Source organism: Phyllostomus discolor, chromosome 4, assembly GCF_004126475.2.
Source record: "Phyllostomus discolor isolate MPI-MPIP mPhyDis1 chromosome 4, mPhyDis1.pri.v3, whole genome shotgun sequence".
NCBI lineage: Eukaryota > Metazoa > Chordata > Mammalia > Chiroptera > Phyllostomidae > Phyllostomus > Phyllostomus discolor.
The window spans coordinates 203,753,952-203,780,877 of record NC_040906.2 but is presented as its reverse complement, the minus strand read 5'-3'; the positions used below and the strand labels follow the sequence as shown (position 1 = coordinate 203,780,877).

The 26,926-nt window shown below is 49.8% G+C and overlaps 1 protein-coding gene across 1 annotated transcript; it reads left to right on the top strand.

Annotated features, from left to right (window-relative positions):
- The first annotated feature begins 18 nt into the window (after window positions 1-18).
- Window positions 19-26,672, top strand: SERAC1 (serine active site containing 1). Its single transcript, XM_028510259.2, has 18 exons — window positions 19-157; window positions 1,938-2,029; window positions 3,001-3,037; window positions 5,773-5,909; window positions 7,076-7,165; window positions 8,348-8,479; window positions 10,184-10,305; window positions 11,462-11,586; window positions 11,869-11,872; window positions 12,892-13,005; window positions 14,684-14,846; window positions 17,971-18,122; window positions 19,354-19,497; window positions 20,457-20,551; window positions 21,753-21,850; window positions 23,002-23,184; window positions 24,195-24,338; window positions 25,766-26,672. Exons 2-18 carry the CDS (start codon window positions 1,939-1,941, stop codon window positions 25,900-25,902), a joined length of 1,968 nt encoding a protein of 655 aa, XP_028366060.1. The 5' UTR covers window positions 19-157; window position 1,938; the 3' UTR covers window positions 25,903-26,672.
- Window positions 26,673-26,926: the final 254 nt, after the last annotated feature.

Below are 26,926 nucleotides of genomic sequence, written 5' to 3'. Positions count from 1 at the left end.
CCCAAGGGGCGGGGCTGGGAGCGCGGGGGGCGGGGTCACGTGCCGCCCGCCGCTGGGTGCAGGGCGCGGGCGGGGCGCCGCAGAGAGAAAGGTGGTCGCCTTGGGGACCCGGTTGTCTGTGAGCCGCTGCGGGCAGGCCAAGTCCACGTGCCGGCAGGTAGGAAGCCCAGGCCGGGCTGGTGGGGGAGGGCCACGACGTCAGCGAAACCCGGCAAAGCCGGGAGATGGTCGAATGGCGACGGGGCTTGGCGGGGGAGCGGCCGGGACGCCCCCGCGCGGACGGGCGGCCTCGATGGCCCCGCTGATCTTCCGCGGGGTGTGAGGGCCTCTGGCAGCCCACCCATGCCGGTTAACCGCCCCTCTCTGGGGCCTCCCCGAGACCCAGGAGCGCGTCCGGGTGCCCTCAACCCGGGCGCTGTAGTGACGGAATGACGATAACAAGGAGGACGAAACAGTGTCCATTCAAACTGGAACCTTCCAAACCTCAGCTTCTAGCTCTGCTCCTGGAGGTTGAATAGATTAAATGCTGATAGCCGTGTAAACCCGGTAACGGACATTTTCCCCGGGAGACCCCAGGTGATTCTAAAATGAACTCCTTCCCCCTTATTTTGGTCTGCATCCTAACCGAGCTCGCGCTCTCTGTTCTTACCTGTGGAGGTGCGGTTCTTGCTTTCCGTTCCTTAGGTAAATTGTACTTCTCGGTTGAGCTCACGCTGCTTTTTACTTCGTGGGTTTATATGATTTAGGAACCCAGCTTTTCCACTCGTTTCCTTTTTTCTATCCCTCAAATCTTTTCCCTCCCCCTGGTTTCCATATATTTTTTTTTTTTTGTGGGCGCGTACGCTCTCTCTTTTAATCTGCCCGGTTCTGCCCAAGGATTCTTTCCTTCTTGCAAGCCTTCTTCTGCGTGACCACCTCGGCAGTTCCATCGCCTCGCGCCTCCCTGCGCTCGGGCGCTCCGGGAGCCGGCTTGACGCCTGCCCTGTGCTACAGTGAAAGTGTCCTCTGAAACTGAGCTACTTCTCATCTTTCACCCTCACTTCAAAGCCTGCTTTTCTTCCTGTTGCAGCGAATCATCCTGATTTCAAACCTCCATTCATTTGTTCCACAAAGGTTTTTGTGCACGGGATACGTGCCGGACGCTAGTCTAGACACCGGGGTTACAACGGTAAACAAGTAACTGATTGTAGTGCGGGGAGAGAGACGCTGAAATCAGCTGACAAGGAGGTTTCAGGTGGCGATGTGACAGTGATGGGAGGAGCGGCTTTGGCTAGTTAGGTGGTGTCAGAAATGGCCTTCAGAGCCCCCGGACTGTATGTAGGACTTTGGTGGCTCTGGAGAGGAACCGGCACCCCTGACAAAATGCTTGTGATATTGATCGGCAAGAGTAAACTGACATAGGTAGCTACAAAAATGTTTGAGACAGAGGATTAATGCTGTCAAAATATATAAAACTGTAGCACTTAAATCACGGTGATAGGAGTACAGAAAGAGACAGATCAGTGGAACAGAACAGCCAGCCAGAAACAAAACGAAAACATGTTTGTTTGTATGTATGTGTATCTATACGTACACAAATTTATAAGGTAAAGGAATGATCACAAATCAATGGGAAAGAGAAGGATTACTCAATAAACTGAAAAAGGAAAAGAAAAATGGTCTTCAGGAAGATTTCCAAATAAAAATATAACTTCTCTACACCGGCAATAACTAACTAGGAATTTAATAATCACATGCTCATAATGGTACTCAAACTAAAGTTACCTAGAAATAAATCAAGGGAGAAATACTTCTTTTAATGAAAATATTTTTTCCTAGTCTCGAAAAACCTAATTCTGTGGGCAGTCCACTGTGATTTCGACATGTTCTTATGAGTAAAAGATATGTTTTTAATTAGACGCTAAACTAAATTTCTTATCACTGTCTTCAATGCACAGAATGTCCCTGGCTGCTTACTGTGTCATCTGTTGTAGAAGAATGGGAACCTCAAGTCCTCCTCCAAAAAGCAACACGTACTGGAAAGATATCAGTGAGTGCTGGTTAAACGATAGTTTCTAACAGATTTGTTTATGTCTTTTCTGGGCTAACAGTCCGTCCCACACTGGCAGGCCCAGAGCCGTGCATACTCCTCCTCCTCGGGAGTCCTGTCCCTCCCCTAAGTTTCCTCTCAGACTCCTGCTGATCCTTGTGAGGTCAACTTAAGGGTTACCGCATTCTCCTTCAGCAGCTGTTTATTGAGTCCCCCGCCAAACACAGTGCCCTGCGTGTATGTGAGGTTCATGACATTGAATGCAGTGGTGAGCAAGGTAGCTGAGCATCTAGCCCTGGTCTGTCTTTATTAGTAAATCTGTATTTACCACTAGTGTTCATTTGTAAAATGAGAAGATTGGCCTAGATCATCTCTCAGTTTCAGATGTTTACTTTTAAACACCTACTGTGCGCCGGGTGTTTTTACTCTGTTCTTGAGATCTTCTCACGTGGATCATGCATGTCTTGCAAGTTTATGTTTGAGTCCATTTTCTTTCGTCATCCAAGGAATCATAAATCATGCCAAAGCGGGGTGTCTTGCCACCACCAAAATGAGTCCTGAGTCCAAACACAAAGGTGACATCTGGGCGGTGGGGAGAGATGTCCCTGGGCCTTTCTTGTTTGTGAACTAAACGGAGTCAGAAGGGAAGTCGGCCCCTGGACGTGGTGTTCAGTGGAAGCTCTGTGGGCCTGGCAGTCCAGAGGGCGGTGGGTGCTGGGGCCGCTGCTAGGCTGGGCTGGGGGTGGACGGAGGGGAGAATGCGTGTGAAACACCCACAGGTTCTGTTGTGTACCCAGTGCTTACTGGTTCATTCGTTTCTGTCTGGGGATAGCAAGCCTTGTGGTGACAGCAACTGCTTATTTTAATGGAGAAATATCAGTAACTTCTTATCTGAACATGCTATTTCCAGTCACGTTTTTAAAATGAAATTCATTACATTGACTCATTGACTTTTTTTTTTCTTTTTGAAGGAAATATAATAAAGTTTACTGGATCACTTATTCTAGGGTAAGTGTCACTGGTGAAATTGACTGCATTATAATGCTAATTGGAATCTCAGTGGAAGTGATTCGCAGGTGGCATGGGGGAGTGAGGAGGGCACAGATTTTGGAATCGGGCGGAGTCGTCACTGGTTAATCACTGGTTCTGCCACTTCGGTGGAAGCTGCAGCTACTTCGCCATCCAGGTCTTGGTTTCTCTTGGGTCCCAGTGAATGACAGGGACAGAGCAGGGACTCCCTGAGTAGCTTCCACACGCCTAAAATCACACCTTGTCTCAGATTCTAAAGTGGGTGGAGAAGGTAAAGATCCACTGTTGTCACAATAATTTTTGGAAATCTTAAGAATCACCACGAAGCTCTCATAGGAGGAAACTGAGACTGAGGAAATGCCAAAGATGACACCGCCCGTCATGAGCTGTTTCACAGGCACTTGCTCTGTGAATGGAGTGACTTTCAGAAAATTGCATTTTCATTCTGTTTCTTTCCTTGTGTTTGGAGGAGGGTGTGATATAGATACAGGCTCCGGCACACGCCCCCTTTTTTATTACATAAAAATCTTCTATTACAAAACCATAAGCATGTACTTCTGTAGCATAACAATATCACGCGCAAGCACACCACGTGACGTTTTAGGTGAAATGTTCAAATGCCAGTCCATCCCGTGCGAGACATTCGCGTACCGTGCCGACCACACTCGGTGGCGTTCCCTCTGCCGGACCCCGGATGTGTTCGATGCACGTCTGCCGCTGCCCCAGTGTTTTTGCTGGGGGTGCTCTTCCACTGGCGCGACTGTGAAGTCCACTCTTAGGTGCTAAAACGACAGAGGAGACGCACTTGGCTTTTTATCCGAATACATGCGTTTCTCCATGATATTTGTAAGGTTGGGCAAAACACATTTAGATGATTTTCCCCTGTGACTTATTCCAGGCAAAAGTACTCTTTTGTATAAAGAATTTCTTTGTCTGTATCACAGTTACAGTCAGGAATCACGTGGGAATCAGTCACACACATTTTTAGTAAAGAGATTTTGTCTTTCATGGATGGCAGGGTAAAAGTGCTGAACACATTTGCTGGCCTTGGCTGCTCAGGGGTGTCCCCAAGAGAGAAGAGGGTTCTCCCAAGCCTTCTGGCTGTTCCCCCGGTGCCGGCCAGCGTCTGGCCTTTCTGCTGCACCTGCTCCCGCTTCGGGGCGGGGCGGGGGGGATGCTGCGGAGCGGGGTTGCTAGCACGGCTGCCGTCACTAGGCTCTGAATGCAGACGGAGGGCAGCCTTGTGTCTGGGCGGAGGGGGTGTGCAGGTCAGTCTGGTTCGGGGAACAACCCCCACATTTGGGGTTACGCGACAAACACCGAACGTTACATTTAAAATGGACTTTAGGTATAACTATTAGGAGGGGAGCAACTCAGTATGCTAGTGACGGGAGCCCAAATTGACTCCTCTTTTTGAAAAAACAAAACAAAAACAAACAAACAATTTGGCATTATCCAGTAAAGTTGAACAATGTATATGCTGTGAGAAAGTCTGTAATTCTGCTTGTAGATACGTGCCCTAGAGGAACATAGACACGCGTGTGCAGTGTCAGGGGGTGTGACGTGTGGTAACAGTACGTTTGTCAGGGACTCAGACAGAAACCCCCTAAATACCCGTGTGTGGTAGGGTGGACAAGGAAGTTGTGGGGTGTCCGTGCAGTGGATGACTCACAGCCTCTCGGAAGTGTAAGTGCGGTGAGCTTCATCCACGCAACGGCGTGGGTGAACCTCACAGACAGAGGGCTGAACAAGGGACACACTCAGTGCGACCCACTCCTGTGAAGTTCGCAGGCAGACCGAGTGTTGGTTACGGGCGCGTGTGCACATGGTGAACTGCTGGGATGGCCAAAAAGCCCGTTTAGTTTTTTCCATGAAATAAAAAACACACTTTTCACTTTCACCAATAACTTTATTGACTTGGATATTTTGAGTATGACGGCTGTCTCCCATGGGGTATAATGTTGATCATTCTCAATTAAGATCTTGATTTGATCACTATCAGCTTCAACTGGTCTACACTTGCGACATGTTTGGTCCGTCACAGCACCTTCTCCACACATGGCACAAATCTTTTTTTGTGTTCAGCTGCATTTTTACCTTCCTTGAAATGATAAAGCATAATATGCCAAAAATGCTGCTGATTTTCGTATTTCCTTAATATCATCAATATTAAAGTGGCTATACAAAAATTCACCGATTTTGATGTTTCTTAAAAATGCACGCTGGTATGACAGCTGTCACAGTACAGTCTTACAAAATTGTTTCGAATGAAGTCAAAGACAACTAAGTGCTCAGTACTAGAGCCGGCGTATGGAAAAAAAACAGAACGGACTTTTGGGCAACCCAGTATAAAGAAAAGCAGTATTACTATAATAAAAGTCATAATGATGATTAGCTGTAGAGATGAGAGAGTGGGTCAGGGTCAGGAAGGGACACAGTGGGGGCTTCTGGGTACTTACTGTTAACGTTCTGTTTGGTGGGTTTTCTGCCTGGATATGGTAATGTGGCTGTTATTATTGTTAACTGAAATGTGTGTGTACCTTTATACATACGTTTTTCTTATGTATGTGTAATACGTGGTATATGTACATTACTGTACATAAATGTTTCTCAATTAAAAAAGAACAGTTAACTATTTAAAGCTTAATGAAAGAGGAACTCTTGTGTTGCATTTATATCATCTATTTTTGATGAATTTTTTGTTTCTTTTTAAGAGGCTCTTTATTTCTCACATACGAAGTTCTGGCCCTGAAGAAGTCTTTGACGTTAGACTCTCAAGTGGTAGAAAGAGAAAAGATGAAGTCATACATATACGTGCCCACAGTGTCTTTGGATAAAAGGGAGAATTATGGTAAGTTGATGATAAAGTTATCTCATCACTGTGAAAAATGGGAGCTAGTTCTTTAATTGTAAAATGAGTATTTAAAACACAGTATTGAAAACATTCACCCCGTTAGCTCTGAGAACCCCAAACCCCTGCCTGGGAGAACCAAGGTCTTGGAGAGCTCACTGAAGACCAGGTTTCTGACTTCCACATCCAACGCAGGTTTGCGGCTCTCCGGGAACCAGGGGCAGTGAAAGCCAGCCGGCTGTTTCGGCCTGAACTTGCAGCCCCGCACCTCAGCGGGGACCGGCGGCCCAGAGGCTGGCCCTCAGTTTGGCGAACACAAAAACCTGACTTTGTCACTTAGCTCAGGGATACTTCTGATTTAGGGGGTTTGTTCACTACGGACACCAGACGGGGGGGATGGGTTTATAAGTATGAACACAGACGACTGCAGAGGGAAAGCTCTGCCACAAAGACCAGGAAACCTGGCTCTACCAGTCAGGACAGCCCTCCTCGCCGCGGTTGGGTCGCATGGAAACGCAGTTAGCAGTCAGACCACGGCTGGGCGGACAGGAAAGGCGAGCGCAGGGGAGTATCTCTTCATCAAGGGGTGGGTGTGGGGGTGAGTCACAGCTGTGGGTGCCTGCGTCGTCAGCCGCAGTGACCTCGCCTGCAGGTGCATCGTGATCCCTGCGTGGGGTGGGGGGGGGCACTGCTCCCCGTCGACACGGTTCATGTGTGTCGTGTTACCTCACCTTCCTGTATTTCAGCATGCTTTTATGGTGTGCTGTTTCGATTCCAGTTTTTTATGTTATGTAATTCACCTGTGGAGTGAAGCTCAATCCCAGCTGGATAGCTCCAGATTTTAGTTTGAAAGTGACTATTTTTAGGGGAAATTTTCCTGAAAGCAGTTAATACTGTGATGTACATGAGGGTTTTTGTTAGTGTTGGTGTGTTAGTTCTTGTTCTTGGCCCTTCCCCGACTTGGAGAGCAGTCTTGTCTTGGGGTTTAGAGCGCTGTGCTCCATGATGATTTCAGCTGCTTTGACAGCGACGACAGAAACAGAAATACGCTATTTTATGTTTTCTTTTTGAAACATCACGGATTTGAGTTTATATTTCTCTTTGAAGTGTTGGAGCTTGGCATGCCGAGTACAGTTTAGTGTCATTTAACTTTGTGATCACTTTAGGACTCACCTACCAGGCAAGAAAAGAGCTTCACAAAGCAGTAAGGAAAGTACTGACGACCTCCGCCAAGATACTACGGGGCCCGTTTGCTGGTGAGTACCAAACACGTCATGGGGGGGCCTGCTCAGTATTCCGGAAGTCAAATCCGGTGGTGCACCCAAGGCATGTTTCCGTCGCACGTGCTGACGTTTCTTATTGCGGCGAAACACTGGGTAACATGATTCTTTTGGGCTGTATTTAACTTTAAGGCTTGACTCCTGGGACATTTTTTTCCTCCCATCTTTGAGGATATATTGTTAGATATTTGTAAATAAGCATTAAGACTAAGTATACCCTCTTCAGAATTTAAAATCTGTTGGGGAATCTCTTCCATGCTGTCTTATAATGAGAATATTGCATCAAAAATGTAGATTTCAGCCCTGGCTGGTGTAGCTCAGTGGATTGAGCACGGGCTGCAAACCAAAATGTCGCAGGTTAGATTCCCAGTCAGGGTACATGCCTGGGTTGCAGGCCATGACCCCCAGCAACCGCACATTGATGTTTCTCTCTCTCTTTCCTTCTCTTCCCTCTCTAAAAATAAATAAATAAATCTTTAAAAAAAATGTAGATTTCACAACCAGCAGCCCTGCGGTGTGGAGTAGCCATAAAAGAGCTGACCAGATCTCCTTAAAAAGTTGAAATCATGAAAGTGAAAAGGTGGGAAGCCTTTCTAGAATTAAGAGAGACTAAAAAGACTTGAACCCTGGTTTTATAAAACAACTCTAAATACATTTTTGGGGACAACTGAAGGAATTTGAATGTGGAGTTAGACTGGATTTTCGATGATTTTGGAGAATCTCTGTTAGTGTTCTCTGCTGTTACAATGGCATTGTGACTTTTAAAAAATATTTTATTTTTAGAGAGAGGAAGGGAGGGAGAAAGAGAGGGAGAGAAACACAGATGTACCTATAGGTTGCCTCTCACTTGTCCCCAGCTGGGGACTCAGGCCCATGCCCTGACTGGGTCTTGAACCTGCCGGCCAGGGCAGGCACTGGGATTGTACGTGGGAGGATGCAGGCTTATTTTTAGGAGAGTCGGTGTGAACTGTGGAAGGGTAAAACCCACATGTCTGCACCTTCCTTTCACATAGTGTAGGAAAAAATACACAGACATGCATATAGAGTGAACAAATACGGCAAAATAACAGTTATTGAATCTAGCTGTGGTAGGCATATGGGTATTAATGTATCATTCTTTCAGTTCTTCCATAAGTCTTTTTCTTTCTCTTGGCGAAGACCCTTTCAGCACCGTGGACGTGGAGGACCACGAGTGCGCCTCGTGGCTGCTGCTGCGGAGGAGCCAGTCGGACGACCCGGCCGCCCGATGGCAGGCTGTGCAGGAGATGTCGGAGGCCCACCACTGGCATGGTAATGACCCTGAGCGCATGGCACCCCGGCAGCCAGCTCTCCGTTTCTCAGAGAAACGAGGCGGCAATGGGGTTTCCAGGAAGGAAAATAATTCAGGCAGTTTAAACATATACTGAAAGTATTTCCAGAAATTAAAAAGGAAACTCCGGTGAAACCCCTGGCCTGGTAAGCAGACATGCTGGATGAGAACCACCTCCGGGCTGAGGCTGGTTGGTCTGTGTGACTTTGTACGAGACAGAGTTCTGTTCGATCCCGGAAACTCTCGACTCTGATAGTTATGGCGTGATGCTGTGTTTACTTTCTCTTTTGGTTCATAGGTAATAAAATATTTTAATTGCTGGCTGCCACAATTATATTTGCTTTTACTTGACAGTTGGCTCTGATACTAATAATCCAAAGTGTACCTAATTGTGTGTATATGTCATTTTAAGGGGTATTTAAAATACTTCTGTTTAAAACTCACAAGTTTTGCAGTAAAAATACATGAGTCTACAGCTCAAATCTGCTCTAATTCTAGTACAGAGACTAAGGTACACTTTGTGAGTAGCTTCGTGTCATAAAATGAGTAAACAAAAAATTATCAAAGAAAGTAAGTCTCAATAAGATCTCTGCCTCCACATAAGTTAACTAGTTGTTGATTGGTGGCTGTAATTACACTTTATAAAGTAAATATAAGCTTATTTCATGTTCAGGCAAACTTAGAATAAAAATCTTTTTCAAACATCTGCCTTCTGGGACTCCAATTTGGACTACGTATCAGAAGAATCAGGGCTGGGGCCCTGCGTGTGCATTTCGAAAGTTCCCCACTTGGCCTTGAAGCGCTCCCCGGGTTGCGGACTGCCCCTGTTAGACACAGTGTCTGCTGCAGGGGTGGAATTTGTTCTGATACATTTCCTAGGCCCTTTGGGCCACTGTAACAAAGCATCATAGACTGGGGGGCTTACAAACAACAGAAATGTCTTTCTTACAGTCCCGGAGGCCGGAAGTCCTAGATCGGGGGCCAGTGGAGTTGGTGTCTGGTGGGACCGCGTCCTGGTTCAGAGCCGGCCACCTTTTCTTTGTTCCTCACCTGCCGGAAGGGCCAGGGCAGTTCTTGGGGTCTTTTGGAAGGCACTAATCCCATCGTGACCGAATCCCAAAGGCCGTTCCTCCGAATGCCAGCACCCTGGGGGCGGGTTTCAGCGTGCGGGCCTGGGGGCACCGACACGCACTCTGCGGCAGTGGGCGGGAGTGGAGCGGCGGGCCTGGGGCTCGGCCTGTCTGTGGGCGGGAGGGAACGAGGGCCTCTCCGCTACCAGGGAACGTGCCCCCCCCCCCCCCCCCCCCCCCTGCGACCGTGATGCAGTCCAGGGTTGGCGGTGGGTCGGGCTTGGGGGGAGCGATCGAGACAGCTTTCGAACGCTAGAATCATTTTTAAAGAGAAGTTAAATTGGTCCTGACCTGTCAATGTTCACATCTGAGGTTCCTCTTTTCAAAAATGTCAGACCCTGGCGGACCCAGATACCGGGATGCGTGGTGAGGGGAATTGAGAGATCAGGTGTGGAAATGCTGCGCACGCAGCTGGCTGACGCTGCGGTTTTGGGAAGCACTTGGGGACACAAATGTGCGATAGAAAAAGCAGACTGCTTTCGCGCAGTCTGTCCGCATGATGCCTGGAACACTCTAAGGCCGCGGGCCGCTGACGGCAGACTCTCGCCGCCGCAGATTACCAGTACCGGACAGTCGCTCAGGCCTGCGACCCCAGGACGCTCATCGGCTTGGCGCGGAGCAGACAGAGTGACCTGCGCTTCTTCCTGCCTCCGCCCCCTCTGCCGTCTTTGAAAGAAGTGAGTGGATAACCCAGTGAGTGAGCAAAGGGTTGATACATAGTCCGTGGGTGCAGAACAGACACTCAGAAGGCAGTTCGTTGGCTGCTTTTCACGAGCAGGTGAATGAGGTCAGTGGAGATTGTAGTTTTCACACACAGGGTCCTTGACCCCTCAGGGATGCGGTTCCTCTCGTGTCATTTTCTGTTTTCGGCACGAGGGGCCTCTGGCCCCAGAGGGTAGCTTCACAGCACATCAGCATACATGAATTGGTCTCTTGATGGAAGGTGGTTTTTAGGTGAGTTTTTTTCAACTTCAACACTACTGACATTTTTGGCCAAATAATACATTTTTAAGATTTTATCTTATTTTATTTTTTAGAGAGGGAAGGGAGGGAGAAAGAGAGAGAGAAACATCAATGTGTGGTTGCTGGGGGTCATGGCCTGCAACCCAGGCATGTGCCCTGACTGGGAATTGAACCTGCGACACTTTGGTCCGCAGCCTGCGCTCCATCCACTGAGCTATGCCAGCCAGGGCTCAAATAATATTTTTGTTGGAGGCTGTCCTGTGCATTGTAGGGTGTTTAACAGCATTCCTGGCCTCCTTTCATTAGAGTGCAGTAGCAATCGCAAATCGTGACAACCACAGTGTTTCCAGATCATGCTAAATGTCTCCTGAGGTCCAGGACACGGCTGGAGAACCGCTGTGCAGTTATTAATGTGTTAATGCACTGAGATGCCAGTTTTTAATCGGTAATACAGACACTTGAGCATGCTTCTGGAGTACCTTTCCTAGACTAGAAAATCTGAAAAGTTGCTGTCAGTTTTTGAAAAATAGAAAACCAGATAGACTGGATGTAAGTTATTAGGGAAAATCAGATAGTAACTTTCATTTTGAATCAAGCTGTGAAGCAGCTGATGAGGCAAAAATGTCGAGTTGTGCTTCGCAACGAGTCTTTCAGATCGAGGTAGCAGACACGAAAGTATAGAATTCAAAGTTAAGCAGTCCTCTGTTTATCTGGGTTGGGGACTGTTTTTGAGACTAAAAAGCACTAATTCATTTCTGTGGGGGGTTTTTGTTGTTTGTTTGCTTTTTTTGGCTTAGATTCTTTCTGTACTTTTTGTTGCACTCAGTTGTTGAGCTTCATTGTAAAGAATTTCTTTTCCTTTTATTTCAGGATTCCTCCATCGAGGAAGAGCTCAGGTGCCTGCTGGCGTCCTTACCCCAGACGGACCTGGATGAGTGCATCCGGTACTTTACGTCATTGGCGAGCGAGAGCAGTCAGAGCCTGGGGCACAGAAGGTCAGCTCGCCTGTTCACCCCGTAAATGTTTCCCGGTGCCCACGCTCTCCAGGGTGCTGTGCCAGGCCGCAGGGACCGAGTAACCGGCTCCCGGAGTGTGCCCGCCTGGGGCCAGGTGCTCGGGGTGACAGGGAGACGGTGGATGAACGTCCTTTCTTGGTGCAGCTCTGCCCTCCGTGCCCCTCACTGTGAACGGTGCCGGGCATCATTTCATGTCTTCCAGAGGCGCTGTATCTCTTTTCCTGAAGACTTTCTTTTATGACGGTTGCTCATTTTCCATAGCCTGGTTGGTATTTTTCTCACTGATTTGTAGGAAATCAGCAGATTAGTGACATTGGCCCCTAATCTGTGGTAAGGGTTGAAATGTTCTTGCCCAACTTTATTCTCACCTGTTTTCAATATCTTTTAGGACTATTCCTCACTGTTCTGTTTCATAAAATTTTCCTTTTTCTTCTTTTCTTCCACATAGACTTGAATTTCAGTTTGGGAAGGATTAAAACCTGCACGACCTCTGTCATTATTGCCTTTAATTTTTTTCAATAATGCTTTTCCCTTTTTTATCATCTCGATTAATAGACTTTAAGTAGACTCGGCTAGCATAACCTGTTCCTGGAACATTATGATTAACCCCGGCTTCTTACATATAAGGAATTGTGTATTAGTACTTCGTACTTTCAGGTACAGAGGGGGAAAGAATTGAGAAGCACTCAGAGATCATTCTCTTCTAGGGATAATTCCATGTTTCCTACCCTAGTAAGCCACAGTTTGCATGATTGAAGTTCCCATAATATTTAGACTCCTATGTATTAGTCCTTTATAATACTGTTTAGTGCATTTTTTTTTGTCCAACAAAAAATATTAGTCATTTAAAAAAGATTTTAGCCCTGGCAGGCGTAGCTCAGTGGATTGAGTGAGGTCTGGGAACCAAAGTGTCACAGGTTCGATTCCCTGCAGGCCACGGCTCCCAGCAACCGCACATTGATGTTTCTCTCTTTCTCCCTCCCTTCCCTCTCTAAAAATAAATAAATCTTTTAAAAAAGAATTATTAAACAAAAAAAGATTTTATTTACTTTCTAGAGAGAGGGAAGGGAGGGAAAAAGAGAGGGAGAGAAACATCGATGTGCGAGAGAACATTGATCAGTTGCCTCTCACATGCCCCCAGCCAGTGACCTTGCATGCAACCCAGGCATGTGCCCTGACTGGGAATCGAACCAGCAACCTGTTGGCACTCAGTCCACTGATCCACGCCAGCCAGGGCTTAGTCATTTTGTATTTAAGTAAAAGTTTTAATCGTCTCACTTCCAGGGTGGCTTATGGTGTTTTGGAGGAAACGGACTTCCTTACGCCGAGAGCTTTGGAGAAGTTCCTTCAGCGACAGTGGAGATGTTCTGTTTAGAAGCTTTAGTAAGACATTCTGAGGTAACTTACACTTTCCAGTGTGTTTTATTTTTAACCACAAAGTTATGCATATGCACGTTCATTCCAGGGAAATCATCCTCATTTAGTACAAAAGAAGCTTTTGGGTTGTTTTTCAATTTCTGCTCCCCCCCCCATTTGATTGTTCCAATTGATAAAAAATGATTTAGCACCAATACATGGATTTCATCTCACGAATTTTTCTAAAAATGGACGTGATCTTAATTGCACACGAAGAAAGCAGAGCATTTATCTTTGAGTTATGCTGTCCTCGACCTTTCTCAGATCACTTTTACGAGCCATGTTATCAGGTAGTTAATTTGCATGAAAGCATCTGTCAAAGATGTGTCACGGCAGAAAATATTTGAATGACCAAATTTTAACCATAGCACATACCAGTGATTTTCAGATTTCTTGGTATTATGGCAACTTTTCTATTGTGATCACAAAAAGAAAAAAGTCACAGACTGTGTGGTGTTCAGACATTGGTGCATAGAACCACTCAGGAAGCATGTTAACCACAAAGGAAGCGCACACTTCCTGCTCACCTGTAGCCACTGGCACGTTCAGGTGCGGTGTGGGGCCTGGGAACTGGCATTTGTACCAGACGTCCCCAGTGAGGCCGCTGCGGGAGGTTCCCACGTGGTGAGAGAAACGTCCTCCTGGACATTCCAAACTCTCCCGTTTAATTTTGGGGACCACTGGAGTCGGCTCAGAAGCACGGAGCTTTCTGGTCACGTCCGGTCCCGCCTGTGGAATTGGGAGTCAGGGACAGAGCAGAGTTAGTGCTGGGCTGCAGAAGGGGATGCAGGACGACTAGCTCGAGTTTTGGCGGTCTGCGCCCGGTTTCTGAAGCAGTCGGTGCATCCGCAGCAAACCACAGTGCGCGGAGTTCCGGAAGCCTCTCCGGTCACGACGGACCTCACTCGATGTCTAGAAGGCATACTTTCAAATGCATATAAAATGTGACGACATTTAATGACAATGTAGAGAGTGGTAATAGTTGCACATATGTGAGTGACATGGTGTCACTAGTGATGGGACAGTGAGTAAAACTAGTGATTGGAAAAGGCAAGGCCACGCCAGTGACCTTGGCAGACATAATGACTTGGTCGATTTTGTCACCTTACCTTAGCGTACACATTTCCTTCGGCTTTCTTTTACCTCTTTTAGCCACTGAAAATTCATATCCTTTTCTCTTTTTTCTTGATCTTCCCCTTTTAAAAAATTTTCTGACTTCCAAGTTCAGGCCAGCCCCAGTAGCCGTGAGTTTGCGTGGGGCAGATGTTGCTTATCTCTGTGCGACCCGCCGCTTGGACGGGGTCCTGTTATCAGGGCGCAGGCTCCTCAAGGGTAGGACCATTCTGAGCCAACCAGAGTGTCACTAGAAATTGAAACAGTTCTGTAATAATGACACTGTCAAGGTATATCCAACCCAATGCCAAACAGAGTGACTTGAAGAAGAAACATTCCAGGCGTCCTGGGGAGATGACTCATTTTTTTCAGTGATTCTGCGGCACTTCCCACGCAGACGGGGTTTGTGTATTAAGTAAGCTGAGCGGCGAGGCTGGGTGGTGGGTCTCTCGGGGACTCTGCCACCTGGCTGCCCGTCAGCGTGCCGTGGCACCTGGGAGTGAGTTTATGCAACACTGAGTGAGTGTTCATTGGTTTGCTGTGCCAGATACCCACACACTGCGACAAAATCGAAGCCTTCGGAGGCTTGCAGCTGCTCCAGAGGCTGTACCGCCTGCACAAGGACTCCCCCAGCGTGCAGAGGAACATCCTGCGGGTCGTCGGCAACATGGCTCTGAACGAGCGCCTCCACCCGACCATAGTGCGCTCAGGTAACAGCGCCACGCGCTCAGTGTTCGGGACCCAGGCCTCTGTGTCCCCGCCTCCGTCCATCGTGACGCGTTAACTCTGCAGCAGACTGAGGGCTTTGCTTAGAGCACGCCGTTCTAGCGAGGAATTGCTTTCCATGTGTGGCTAATCCACGCCTAAGATAAGCAGCGTGTGGGTAGTCACAGGAGAGCAGTGTTTGCTGGTGACCATCTAAATGTGTATATCTTCGATACAAATGATTACCAGAGACCCAGATCTGGGTACTCTGTGTGCTTACGGCTCCTGGGGTGTCTTTATTCTGTGCCTTTTCAGTAGACAAAGGTAGGTGAGACATACGAATAACACACACATCACATACACACCCCTGCACACGTGTCGCTGACCCTTCAACAACACGGGTTTGAAGTGCGCAGGTTCACTTACACACGGGTGTTTTTCAGTACATACCTGGACTGTTCCAGATCACCGCTGGGGGTCCACGGATGCAGAGCGCTGGCTGTATGCACTGGTCTTTACAGGGGACTTGAGCATCCTGGGTGTCGGCATCTGCAGGGGTCCTGGCACCGAGTCCCCTGCAGATACTGAGGGACAGCTTCGGTGTTGAGGCGTCTACAGTTACACACGGGTTTGGCTGCGTGGGGCAGGCGAGGGTCCGTGCCCCAGTCCCCTCATTGTTCAAGGGTCAGCTGCATATCCATTTGCTCTTATTTTTACATAGGAATTTATGTAAATTCACAGTTACGTAAATTATGAACTCACATTTAAGAGTGTCTTTTGGTCAGCAGAAGAGGGATCAGCAAACTCTATAAAGGAACACTTACCATGTTTTTTAAAGTTCAGTTTAGTGGGCTGACATTGGTCAGTAGGGTCATTTGGCTTCAGGTATGCGTTTCTGTGACACACGGTCTGTGTACTGTGTTCTGTGTCCACCACCTGACGTCAGCTTATCTTCTGTCACCATATTCTGGCCCCCTTTTCTTTAAGTTTTATTTGTTCCTATTTTTGTAGCTTCTTTAAAAGTTTTTTTAACTTACTGATTTTAGTGGGGCAGCGAGAGGTGAGAGGGAGAGAGAGAACCCTGACTTGTTGTTGCGTGTATTCACGCATCACTGGTTGATTCCTACACGCGCCCGGACCCGGACTGAACCCACAGTCCCGCGTGTGGGGACGGCGCTCTCACCGGCACGGCTGCCTGGCCGGGCTGCAGACACTTCCGGTGGAAATGTACACACCGCTTTTACCCTTCCTTCTCAGTTCAGTTACATGCTGCTGTGCATGGAGTGGGGAACGGCGGGCGTGCTCAGTTGGCGCTTCCCTTGTTGAGTGCCATTTTCTTTGGTTTGTTTTCACAGTTAACAGGTATTAAGAGGTTACATGATTTAAAAACACTAAGTATTTTTTTTTTTTTATTTTATTTATTTATTTTTAGAGAGGGAAGGGAGGGAGATAGAGAGAGAGAGAAACATCAATGTGCGGTTGCTGGGCGTCTGACTTGCAACCCAGGAATGTACCCTGGCTGGGAATCGAACCTGGGACACTTTGGTTCCCAGCCCCGCGCTCAATCCACTGAGCTACGCCCGCCAGGGCTAAAACACTAAGTATTAAAGGAAGACACAGCTTTCCCAGGGAGAGCTGACACTGTGTAAGAGGTGAAGAAGCCTCTCAGACATTGAGCAAACACGGTGACACAGAGATGGCCTGTGCCCTGCTTCCTCTCATCTCTCGGAGTCTCGTGACCCTGTTAAAAATCAGGTCACATTTTTGCACATACCAACAGTATACTTGTATGTCTCTATAGGTAGAATTTTAAACCATTCTTGTTATTATAAAGCACCCTCTAACAGATTCTAAAGAGGGGTTTTCTGATAGTACAGATGTGAACATTAATGTTAAAGGAGTTACCGGGGTCTGAAGCTTCCTTCGGGCTGTCAACACTGGCCTTCCGTCGTCGCGGCAACCGCACGCGTGGGCCCCAACGAGCGGGCGGAGGGAGGGTGTGGGGCACAGCTGCTCTCCGGGGGGCCCGTGGGGCCTGCTCAGAGGTGCGGCCCACGTGGACGGCTGTTTTCAGAATCTCCTTCCGGCGCAGAGGAGCCCAAGGACTCGGCCAGGGTCCCACCGCAGGTCGGGAGGAGGCAGAAATGCGAGCCCAGGTCTCCTGATCTCAAGGCCCACATGCTGTTTTATTTCAGATCATATAAATAATGCACATGGGTGCATTATATAATTATACCTCAGAGAACACAGGTGACAATAAACTCACCTTTTTCTGTGAACCAAAGCATCGCAGGTTCGATTCCCAGTCAGGGCACATGCCTGGGTTGCAGGCCACGGCCCCCAGCAACTGCACATTGATGTTTCTCTCTCTCTCTCTTCTTTCTCCCTCCCTTCCCTTTCTAAAATAAATAAATAAAGTCTTTTAAAATAATAAATAAATAAATAAGCCCACCTTTTTGTAGGGCCCTCTCCAGTCCCAGGTCCCTTCTAACACTGTTGGGTGCCTCTTCCCCGGCCCCTGTTGGGGTGTGTAAATGCACCCTGCCACTTCCAAACACACTCACATGCATAAAGTAAGACATTGTTGCAGAAACCCAAACCATACAAAATAAATGAAATTGTACTGCTCTGTCTCTCTTTAAAAAATTTCCCTCCTTGAATCCCAAGTTTTACAAGATTTGTATCTATTAAGTGAGTCATTATTATAAAAAATAACTCCCCCACACACGTCAAAGGCTGCGAATATGACTGCCCATCAGGATGAAGTACCTGGTATTGACTCACTGAGTTTCATCATTCTTGCTAAAAGTAAAATATGATTTTTTCTTACTGTTTATGACCTCATCTCAAGTATTTGCAACTTCTGTTAGATTTTCTAAATAAAGAAAATGCCTTTGGAACCCCTCCTACCTGCTCGGAGACGCAGGAGTGGGACCTGGCGGGGACCCCACGGCGTTGTGGCGGGGACCCCGAGGGCCTCGGGAAGAACGCAGGCGGGGCGGTGGAGCTTGCCCGCGCGGGCCGACGCTGAGGGTCGCCCCTCGGCCATCCCCTCCAGCCGCCCGAGACCGCTCGGAGCCGCCGAGGCGGATAGAGGCGGGACTGAGGAGGTGCGCTCCTCTCCCCCAGGCTGGGTCTCCCTCCTGGCGGAGGCCGTGAAGTCCCCGCACGTCATGGCGGCCTCGCACGCCGCCCGGACGCTGGCGAACCTGGACCGGGACACCGTGCGGGAGAAGTACCAGGACGGCGTGTACGTGCTCCACCCCCCAGTGCCGCACAAGGTGGGGAGAGCCCCCGTCCCCGTGGGGGTGCGTGCCTGGCAGGCTTCGCGTTTGAGCTTACTTCTGAGTGGTTCTGAGAAGTCAGATTCCTTATGGACGGGTCACACACCTTATTCCCTGAAACGGTTTATCCACAGTCACCTCCGGGGAACGGCAGGCAGGCTGGCACCACAGTATGGAAGCGGCTGAGGCATCGGGCTATCTTACACCAGGGCTTACGTTCAGGAAGGTTGCGGTCACCTTCTACAACGTGTCGCACTTAAACTTCGTGTGCGCAGTTCTGTTTCCCAGCATTTCCCACGTAGGTTTAGTGTCTGGTTGGGACGGTAGAGGCCAGTCTGGGTGGGAAGGAGACAGCACGTTACGACTTAGTGCGAGCACCTGAACCGGCCTAGGCCCGGACCTGCGGGGACTGGGGCGAGCGCAGGCCGGGTGGGAAAGCAGGGGCCGGAAGGGGTAAGTGGTGATGAACGTGACTCCTGCTCCTCCTCGGGGTCACTTCCGGTCACCGTGTCCAGCTGCGTCACTGCTGAGACCGTAACTGCAGAAAGGACCACAGTGGAAAAGTTACATTTTTCTTGGATTTCTGTCAGGCACTTTATTACCTCAAAAAACAGCAAAAACTTTTTTAATTTGAAAAATCACCTACTTAATTCCAATGTGTAGATAAAATACTACGGTATTTGTGTGTCGTGTAATTGTGTGTGCCCTGTAAGCAGATGCAAGCAATATACTACCTACGTATTTTTTAAATGTCCTATCTGAAGCCTGTTACTTGAAAGTGTCATTTGCTCTGTTTTCTGATAAACATCACCCTTGATAATTTTTTAAAAAACTCTTTTGTGCACGCTGACTTTGAAATGACACTAGCATAGTCTTTTTATTTTAAAAAATACTTTTACTGATTCTTGGGACATTCTCATGGAATTCTTCGGAGGGTCATCTGACATCTGTCACCTCACTGGTCGGTAAACCCGGGGCGGTGGGTTCTGGTTGGTCCGCCAGGCTGGACCCGCCTCCGTCTTTGCAGAGCAGTGAGCGCGCTCCGTGCGTGTCTCTGCCGAAATTCCTTGGAGGGTCCCGCAGCAGACCTCCGCTCCCAAGCTTGCCTTAATTTTTACTTTAAGTCATGTAAACCTGCTAAGCGCCATCCACAGAGAGTGCTACGGAGATTCTTGCCAAAACAATAATGTGTGTGTTCTGCTTCTTTTTAAAACTCTTTCCCTGGTAGTCAGCCATTAAAGCAGATGTCCTTTTTGTTCACGGCCTTATGGGAGCAGCATTCAAAACGTGGCGCCAGCAGGACAGCAGCGAGGTTCTCTCGGACAAGGTCTCGGAGGACGAGAGCAGCAGGTACATGACGTGCTGGCCCAAGGTAAGGACACGGCTGACGCTCGTGGGCCACGGGGCCTCGGGACCCGCCGTTCTGTCCCCCGGGGCGTTTCCCTGCCGCTCTCCTCCCCGTGGGGGCACTTGCGGGGGGTCACAGGAGCAGCTGGGCTCGTCTCCCCGCGTTGTGTAACTTGGGGTGCGACCCATGACTCAGAATATTCCAGTAAGACAGACTCGGGGAGGGCCAGTCATCCTTTATCTCCATTTAAAAGATGATAATGTATGTCATTCATGATAGTTGGCTAGTTCTACGATTTTAATACTTTAAAAATAGAAAGACCTTGAGGAAACACTTCTACTTGGGTTTCTCGGACCTCACTGCTCCCGAAGAGCCCTGACCCTGAGGTGCATTCGCCGAGTGGAATTGGTCTAACGCTCGCTCGGTGGGAACCGGCGTGCTACATACACAGACACAGCGTCCAGGGCCTGCCCTGCTGCTGCTCGCCCCCCTTCCTGGGGACGCACGAGGCACCAGGCACCATGTGTGCTCGAGTACGAGACCGAGGCGTGAGGACGGTGACAGAGCCCAGGGCCACAGAGAACAGGGGTGGGGACTTGCCCTTGAATCTCTGAGTTCTCAGGGCAAACCCTTTAGCTGTCAGGCAGCACTGTTCTGAGATCGTAGTTTTCTGTGGATGCTTCCAGAAAGCCAGTCTGATCTGGACTCAGAAACAGGCCTTGCTCTAGGCCACTGATGATTCAACTGGGGACGTTCTCTTGACACCTGCGTTGGCCTTGTGCTGTCACTGTTGACACCACCTGGTGACCGGAGATGTGGAGAGACAAGACGCTGGAGTTGTTTCTCCAGTCACCTTTACACCTGGCTCCAGGGTGCTCTTTCGTCACCAACGTTGCACGGGGCCTTTGGTCAGAGTTTCGACGAGCAGGAAGTCACTGGGCAGTGAGGTTCATGCGTCCCTCTGTACCTTGTATTTCTCACAGTCGTGGTTGGCAGAGGACTGCCCCGCTCTCCGGATTATCTCCGTGGAGTACGACACCAGCCTCAGCGACTGGCGAGCGCGGTGCCCGATGGAGAGGTAATGGGGGCGGGGGGCAGCTCGGGAAGGGCAGGGGCCCGGGCCACACGCCGGTCCTCTGGGGCGGAGGGGACCTGGGCGTCACAGACAGGATTTCCTAGCCTCCTTCTCTTTCTTCTGCAAGTAAGTTAGTGAAATGAGGCTTAGACGGAGTGCAGATGGTGGGCACCTAGCGCGGCTCGCTTAGAACTACTCCAGTAGTGAGGGCCAGGGACCCTCTGACGAAGTCCCTTCAGTCCTGGAAGTAACCAACCGTGGCCCGTCTGGCTTTGTGTTCAGTCATCGTGGCTGAAGGAAGCAAAGGAGACGATGCTGAGGCACACAGGCCCCTCAGGTCACATGCATGTCACGGTGCAACTGTATGTACAGGAGGGACACTGGACTCCCGGGCCCAGGGCCCAGACGATAGCAGCCACTTCCACCTCTGACTCACGGGAGGTCCCAGACGGGTCACTTCACTTCCCGGGAACTTGGTCTGCAAGCGGAGGGCGCCGGCCTGAACCGGTGGGGGCTCTGAAGGGCCCGGCCTAGGGGCCGGAGGGAGGGTGCGAGGGCCAGCAGACCAGACCTCGGGGCTCCTTCCCTGGGTCACCCCAAGGAACTGTGACGAGCCTTATATGGAAGAAAGGATTCCACAGGTAAATAGTTTGAAACTACTGGACCAGATAGTTTTGCAGTTCCCTTTTGAAAATTCCTTACTTTGAATTCTCTGATTGTAATAGCCTTCTGGTATTTCTAAGCACCAAACCAGTGTTATGTTTTCAGCATAAATATTGATACAAGCAGTGACTCAGCAGCAATGCCAGATGCCTTCATGTAGGTGAATCACAACAGAGGCAAGGCCTTGGTGTCGGGCCACGTAAGGGGAAAGGGCACGTGTCCCAAGTGGTGGGGGCAGTTGGGGTGAGATTTGCCTTTGACCTGTAAAAATCACCAGCCCCGTGGCAGATGCTCCGACGGTGCCTGTTCAGTAAATGAGCGGCTTGTCTGGTGCCGAGGTGCCCCCACTGGGGCGAGTGCGGCTGAGCTAGAACGGAGCGACCAGCTGCAGAAATCGAGCAGAGAGAGAGGGGGGTGTTCCTGGCTCCAGATGCAGCACGTAGCATCGGCCCGTAAACACGAGCTCTTGCTTTAAAAATGGGGTAGCAAACTTTGTGGGACGTCAGCAGCCTCCCGTCACGCCTGTTTTTGTTTTGCTCAGAAAGTCCATTGCGTTCAGGAGCAAAGAACTTCTTAGGAAGCTCAGAGCTGCCGGTGTCGGGGACAGGCCGATGATCTGGGTGTCCCACAGCATGGGAGGTGAGTCTGTCTCGTCTCCGCAAAGTGCACGTTGTGAGGGGCTGGCCAGCCGTTGAGGCTGACCTAACTCCCTGCGCCTGTCCTACTTAGAGTGACCCTTGTGCCCCCAGATGAATCCTTTTGGCCGTGGCTAGGAGTTTTTGAATTGCTACTCTCCTTCCGTGCTATTTCTGTTTCTAGACGGGGACAACTAGTAACAAACCACAGAAAAGGGATGTGAGTTTGACAACTTAAGGCTTTCATGTGGTGATAACGAGCAAACATCAGACGCAGCCCCTGGCTTTTGCAGACCTGTCTTGTAACGACTCCCGGCTGGTCCCAGGGCTCCCCTTCTTCCCTGCACCCCAACCGTCTGGAGCCCAGTGGTGCTCGAGTGCGCACAGCCCGGGCCCCTGTGTGCCCGCGGCCCTCAGCCCTGCCGCCGTCTGCTCCGTGGCTCCCAGCGCCTGCTGGCTAAGGGACGCCTGCTCCTCCCAGCCCTCTCCCAGCCCACTGCCACTGCCACTGCCTGGTTTGTCTGTGAAACGCTCAGGACGGCCACTGAGGCCTGGCGTCCTGCTGAGAGGAAAGCAGATGTCGCCTTTGGTGTCCTCGGAGTTGCACTGTCACCATCTGTGTGACCTCCGTTTCACCACTGTCTCCAGGCCTGGTGGGGGGAGACGGAGGTGCCCTGCCGGGTGCATTTTCCCACGGAAGCTTTGTTTTGCACGGAGGGTGGGCTTTATGGGACTGTGTTTTGGGGATGTTAGTGCTGTCCTAAGGGAGAGGCCATCATCAGTGGGCTGCTGTGGGGAGGGGGGCAGGGGGCCAGGGGGGAGACTGGCGGCTGGCTGCGTTTTCGCGTCTCTGGCAGACACCCCACTAGCGGTCTGGGCACGCCTCCTGTGGGACGGTGGCAGCCTGTGACAGGTGCCCGCCTCACAAGGGGGGTCTAGAAGGCCGCCTGTCCGTGGGGAAGATTCGATCCAAGGGATCAGGACAGCCACCCAGGGCTGACGTTCTAAGGCCCCGTTTACTGGACTACAGAGAATCATCGCTTAAACTCCTTAGAGACGGCAGCTCTGGTCCTGTGTTTCTGGTTTGTCCCTTTTGGGTTTCAGGAACAGCGGAGGGAAGCTCACGTGCTGTTCTTCTTCCTTCTCCGTGGCCAGGGCTTCTCGTCAAAAAGATGCTGCTGGAGGCCTCCCAGAAGCCGGAGACGAGCCCCGTTGTAGACAACACCCGCGGGATCATCTTCTACAGCGTGCCGCACCACGGCTCCCACCTGGCGGAGTACTCCGTGAACGTGCGCTACCTGCTCTTCCCGTCCCTGGAGGTCAAGGAGCTCAGCAAGGGTAATGCTTCCCCCGCCATGTTACCCTTGGTTTTTCTCCGAGACCTTCCCTTTTCGTCTTCAGCCGTTATTTGCTCAAGTAGAACAGTTTCGATACTGTGTTAAATATTTAAAATTTAAAAAGTTATATATTGTTTTGCTGTAAGTATAATTTCAAATGACCAATTAATAGCTTTTTTCCATGAGTTTGGAAAATCGACTGTTAAAGTATGCATAAGCTTTGAAGACTTTTGCCATGTTAACCATTATTTGTTTTAATTTATATGCATTTTCTTTTTTTCTGGCATACCTTTTGATCAGAATTTGGAGCCCTTGGCTTGAGCCTTAATATGCCAGAAGTCATTTTATTCATATTTTTTTCTCACCTTTATGGAGAGTTACTTCACTGTCTTCTGTTGGAAACCTTTTGTTGAATCTTAATTTTTGCAGTCAAATTTTATTTTCCATAAGCTCTTTCTTGTTCTTTAATCTCTTGTCCTTTGAAATCATCCTAAAGATACCCAAATTGGTGGATTTTTTTTAAGTCCTTCTGTGTCTCTCCACTGCCCAGGTTTGTTTTCTGTTTGCCCCTCGGGTCCGTCTCTGTTAGCTTTCCGGCTGCCCTCTCTGTCCGGTGCTTCCTGGTGGCCCTGTGCCAGCTGAGGCCGAGGGACAGGAAGGGCTGGGCACCCTGTGATTGTGGACAGGCTGTGCTTTAGGGTGGGTGGGCGTGCCGGCCCGGCCAGCACACCACACTGGGGGACCGGAGCCCCACACGCCAGACCGCCTGCGGACTGCTCCCTGCCGGCCCAGCCAGTGATGTGGGAAGCCCCGCCCCCTGATGCTGCCTTCTGCGTGGGTTTGAGCCCTCGACTGTCGTCTTAGGGGCTTCTTTGAAGGGGATAAATTACATGAGCCAGCTTCTCAAATTAGAACCTAATTTTCTCTCTATACCTGGAAGGTTAGTATGTTTTGTTGTGAGTTGGACAGACAGAGAGTGTCACAGTCTTGTTCTCGATCCTTTCTTCACAGACTCCCCTGCACTGAAAGTGCTTCAGGACGACTTCCTGAGGTTTGCCAAGGACAAGAACTTCCAGGTGCTGAATTTTGTGGAAACGCTGCCCACCTCCATCGGCAGCATGATCCAGCTGCAGGTGGTGCCCGCGGAGTCGGCAGGTACGCCTCCGCCGCCGGCCGCGGGGGGCGGCACCTAGCATTTGGTTACAAGCAACCACTTTCATGTTCAGCTTCTCAGTTTTAGGAAGATGTAGATTCTAATTCTATTATTCTTTTCAGCCATAGATTAAAATTTCTCTGCAGACACATTACCATGGTATCACCCCTCTCCTCCCTTCGTTTAATTGATCTGATGGCAAAGGTTAATTGGCCAGCTCTGTATTAGCCATCATCCGTGAGCTCTGTCGCATTAAGCATGCCAAGCCCTCTACCAGCCGGGCCGAGAGCGTGCAGAGACCTTGGCACAGATCAGCTGAAGGGACCAGGCCTTGGCACAGTCTCTCCACGGCCCTGAGGCTGGGGGTGGATGGTGCCCGCCACCGCAGCGCCCTGTACTGCACGCAGGCTCTTCGGGAGCGGGGCCCGGATCTGCGCTGTCTTTACAGCCGCCTCCGTTTCCCTGGGCGCGGGGGGTAAGCCCGACCTGGCACTCCCCGGAACAGCTCAGTGTGCATGTTAGACCCTCATCCGATCCCCTCCGAGCCTGGGTTAGGGCTGTTCCAGGAGCAGCCAGGGACGGTGTGAAAACAGGGCACTTGCCAGGCGGTTCTTTGGTATGCGTAACAAGTTTTGTCCTAAGTTCATTACGTAGTATCTAAATAAAACGAAAACCACCGAAGAGTCCAGTGAAACCTAAAGACAGTTACCTCCAAGTAGTATGCCGTGTTACTCTTGAAGTAACTCTTGGTTGAAGGCTTGAAGAGATCAAGGGACAGCTGCTGGGTGTCTAAAAAGCAGCAAAAAAAAAAAAAAGAAAAAGGACTTCAGAAGCTGAGAGACAAAGCAAGGTAGCAGAGGCACTGGGGAATACCATGGAGCAGCTGTTGTGGTGACACGGCCTAGTCACAAATGTCCGTGCCTCCTTCCGCGTCCCCGGGACGCCTGCCTCCCGCCGGCCTCGCGTCTAGGCGGCTCTGGGAGGCTCACCGAGCATCCTGAGCACCAGTCGTAGGTGGAACGGATCCCCTGTGAGACATTCCCAGTTCTTTATCAGGACGGGGAGCTCATTGTCAAGGTTATAGTACTGACTCTAGGGAAAGGGGTGGTAACGAGATGTGTGGAATGGCTTAGAGTAACCTGCAGGTGTGTACAGGTCTGGAGACGGTCCAGCTCAGGCTCCGTTCGCTGTTGGGCCAGGACGGAGGCCAGACGGCATGTGAAGAATTTATGGAAAGCATAAATGACCATTATCCCTGCTCAGAACCCATTCTGGCATGATTAGTCAAATGTCAACCTTCGAGTTCCTTTAAGGGTCCCCTGTCACAGCCAAGTCGGCACTTAGAGCCGCCCGCCTGGCCTCCGTGGATGCTGATGGGGAGGAGTCTCTCCTTAGACGTTACTGTTGCTGACATTTCCGCTCTCTTCAGACTTAGGCATCGGGGAGCTGATTCCCGTGGACGTCAACCACCTGAACATCTGCAAGCCACAGAAGAAGGACGCGTTCTTGTACCAGCGCACCTTGCAGTTCATCCGTGAAAGTCTCGCCCAAGACCTCGAGAACTGACCGCTGTCCTCCACTTTCCCGTGAACACAGTGCAGGAAACTCGGTGTCCTTGTTCTCTCTCTAAGCGACCGTGCAAACCAGTCACCCCAGCACCCGTGCGGCCCGGAGCTCGCGGCGGGCAGGCGGACCCTCTGTAAAGCCCAGACGCAGGGCTGGTGGGCCGGAGAACTGAGGGCCAGGCTGGACTCGCCAGGTTTCAGGGAAGCCCGTGTGTGCCAGCTTGGGTTCCGCAGTGTCGACCCTGGTGAGCAAGGTGCTCTGGGTAGAGGGTGGCTTTTGTCACCTGTGAGTGCCTCCGACTCACGCTAGACGAGCCCTGGTGGCCCCCTGCAGGGAGCGTGCTCGTCAGCCTACAGGGCAGTGCCATTGGGAGGAAGCGCAGCATGGAGAGGAGAGTGAGCTAGAACGTAAAAGACTGTGTTTTCGTTCTGGGTTTCCGTGCGCTGTAGTTTTTACAAGCATGTGAGCACAAACCTCTGTCCAACGTGTCAGCTTTGTTAGACCTGCTGGCATCCGCGGGTCGGCTCCTCGTAAGTTTTTATTTTCTTATTGCTGAGAACAATTTTTTTAGAACAAATTTTAAAAAAAATCCAGCTTATAGTCTTTCCAGAGTTTAACTACCTATACTTTTAATTTTTCCCAGATAAAGTAGCTAATCTATAACTGATCAGTGTGAAATGAAACTACTCTAAACCATTACATATATTAGCAATACTTAGTATCAAGATTCTCAGATTCTCTGTAGGCGAATAAAATACACCTTTTTTTCTTGCTCATCTGACTTCCAGCATGTGAGAATAGGAAATTGTGTTGATAACTTTTTTTTAAACAACAGCATTATTGAGATATAATTCTCCTACCATAAAATTCACATTTTAGAGTTCATTGATTTTTTTTAGTATACTTACAGACTTGTGCAATAATCACCACGTTCTAATTTCAGAACTTCCTGTCATCCCCCAAGTAACCCCAGAGCCATCAGCAGTCACCCCTCACCACGCTGCCCCCGAGCCCTGGCAGACAC